This window comes from Lottia gigantea, assembly GCF_000327385.1.
Source record: "Lottia gigantea unplaced genomic scaffold LOTGIsca_319, whole genome shotgun sequence".
NCBI lineage: Eukaryota > Metazoa > Mollusca > Gastropoda > Lottiidae > Lottia > Lottia gigantea.
Window position 1 is genome coordinate 10983 of NW_008709069.1, and position 2158 is coordinate 13140.

Sequence of the window (2158 nt, forward strand, 5' to 3'; positions counted from 1 at the left end):
CTGAATAGAAATTCATCTGCCCCACAATTTACTGAATATCTTCTTAAAATTACTTTTTGTAATTTCTTGAAGCGAACAATCACATCCATTTTTGAACCTTTATTGACATTTCAACATCTTTCTCAAAGCCAACCTAAAAAAGTAATAAAAGAACTACGGATGATATCCATTCACCATCTGAATCAATACTAATCTAGAATGGAATTGAAAATGTGACACAAAAATAGCAGTATTAATGCAATTATTCATATAAAATGTTAACTGGAAGAAAGTATTATAGGGATTGTAAAGAGGATTGCTAAAAGTTTTATGCTTATTTGGGAGACTGATTGCACCATTCCAATTTTCAATCAGATGTCTTGTTCCTGAAATTTCAGGAATTTTTCCCAGATTGCTTGAGTCGTTTCCTGACATTGGATTTCCAACTACTTAAATTTTCTGGTAAGGACGGCTTCAGTCTGTTGATGACGCCTGGCCATGGGACGAACACCATCCCCAAAGTGCGCTTGATTACGACCAACAGTTTCTGGAGGTTGATTCACAACGGTTATACCTTGAGCCGTTTCACTTTCAACTTGCAGATCTTGTGCTGATTCACCTGCAAAAGAAAAGTTGTATTAATCACAGAATTTCGAGAATGATCAGAAAAAATATAATCAACTAGTGAAAATAAATCAGAAGAAGAAAATTTTATTCCATTTTATTCAAATTTGTTGAAAGTGAAAAGCATCCTGCTCAACTTACCAGATTGATTTATATGCATGTGATGTACGTGTATTTTATCTTTGGGATCATCCCCTGAATCACTACTGCTGCTTTCAGCATCTTTATTAGGATCATAATCTGCGTCCACAGTCGAAACATCTCAATCATCAGTTGACTCATTTTCATCAGCCGAACTGAAGACAAAAACAGAGCTTTCAGATATAAAAATGTTCGATGTAGGCCCAAAAAGTACAGCTTTGCCTGAAAATGTAATTCCCCGTCATTATTTATCAATATAAACGAGGTTATTTATAGAAATGTAATTCCCTGTCATTATTAATCAATGTAAACGAGTTTATTTATAGAATGGTAATTCCCCGTCATTATTTATCAATGTAAACGAGGTTATTTATAGAAATGTAATTCCCTGTCATTATTAATCAATGTAAACGAGTTTATTTATAGAATTGTAATTCCCTGTAATTATTAATCAATGTAAACGAGGTTATTTATAGAATGGTAATTCCCTGTCATTATTAACCAATGTAAACGAGTTTATTTATAGAATTGTAATTCCCTGTAATTGTTAATTAATGTAAACGAGTTTATTTATAGAATGGTAATTCCCTGTCATTATTAACCAATGTAAACAAGTTTATTTATAGAAATGTAATTCCCTGTCATTATTAATCAATGTAAACGAGTTTATTTATAGAATTGTAATTCCCTGTAATTATTAATTAATGTAAACGAGTTTATTTATAGAATGGTAATTCCCTGTCATTATTAACCAATGTAAACAAGTTTATTTATAGAAATGTAATTCCCTGTCATTATTAATCAATGTAAACAAGTTTATTTATAGAAATGTAATTCCCTGTAATTATTAATCAATGTAAACGAGTTTATTTATAGAATGGTAATTCCCTGTCATTATTAATCAATGTAAACGAGTTTATTTATAGAAATGTAATTCCCTGTCATTATTAATCAATATTAACGAGTTTATTTATAGAATTGTAATTCCCTGTCATTATTAATCAATGTAAACGAGTTTATTTATAGAAATGTAATTCCCTGTCATTATTAATCAATGTAAACGAGTTTATTTATAGAATTGTAATTCCCTGTAATTATTAATCAATGTAAACGAGTTTATTTATAGAATGGTAATTCCCTGTCATTATTAATCAATGTAAACGAGTTTATTTATAGAAATGTAATTCCCAGTCATTATTTATCAATGTAAACGAGTTTATTTATAGAATTCACAGACTGGAAACTATCACTAGAAATGGTATTTCACTCTAAACCTCAACAATCACTAGAATTAGTACTATTCTCTAAATCACAACAAACACTAGAATTAATACTTCACTCTAAATAACAACAATCACTAGAATTAGTACTTTATTCTAAATTACAACAATCACTAGAATAAGTACTCACTCAA

General features: G+C 29.5%; 1 protein-coding gene across 1 annotated transcript in view; it reads right to left on the reverse strand.

Annotated features, from left to right (window-relative positions):
• Window positions 1-425: 425 nt before the first annotated feature.
• The window catches only part of LOTGIDRAFT_175611 (hypothetical protein), a gene marked incomplete at both ends in the record, with an annotated part of 6579 nt that continues 4846 nt past the window's right edge, over window positions 426-2158 (reverse strand). Inside the window, 2 exons of the mRNA XM_009057905.1 lie at window positions 426-598; window positions 745-843. Coding sequence (XP_009056153.1) covers window positions 426-598; window positions 745-843 — 272 coding nt within the window. The remainder of the gene's footprint in view (window positions 599-744; window positions 844-2158) is intronic.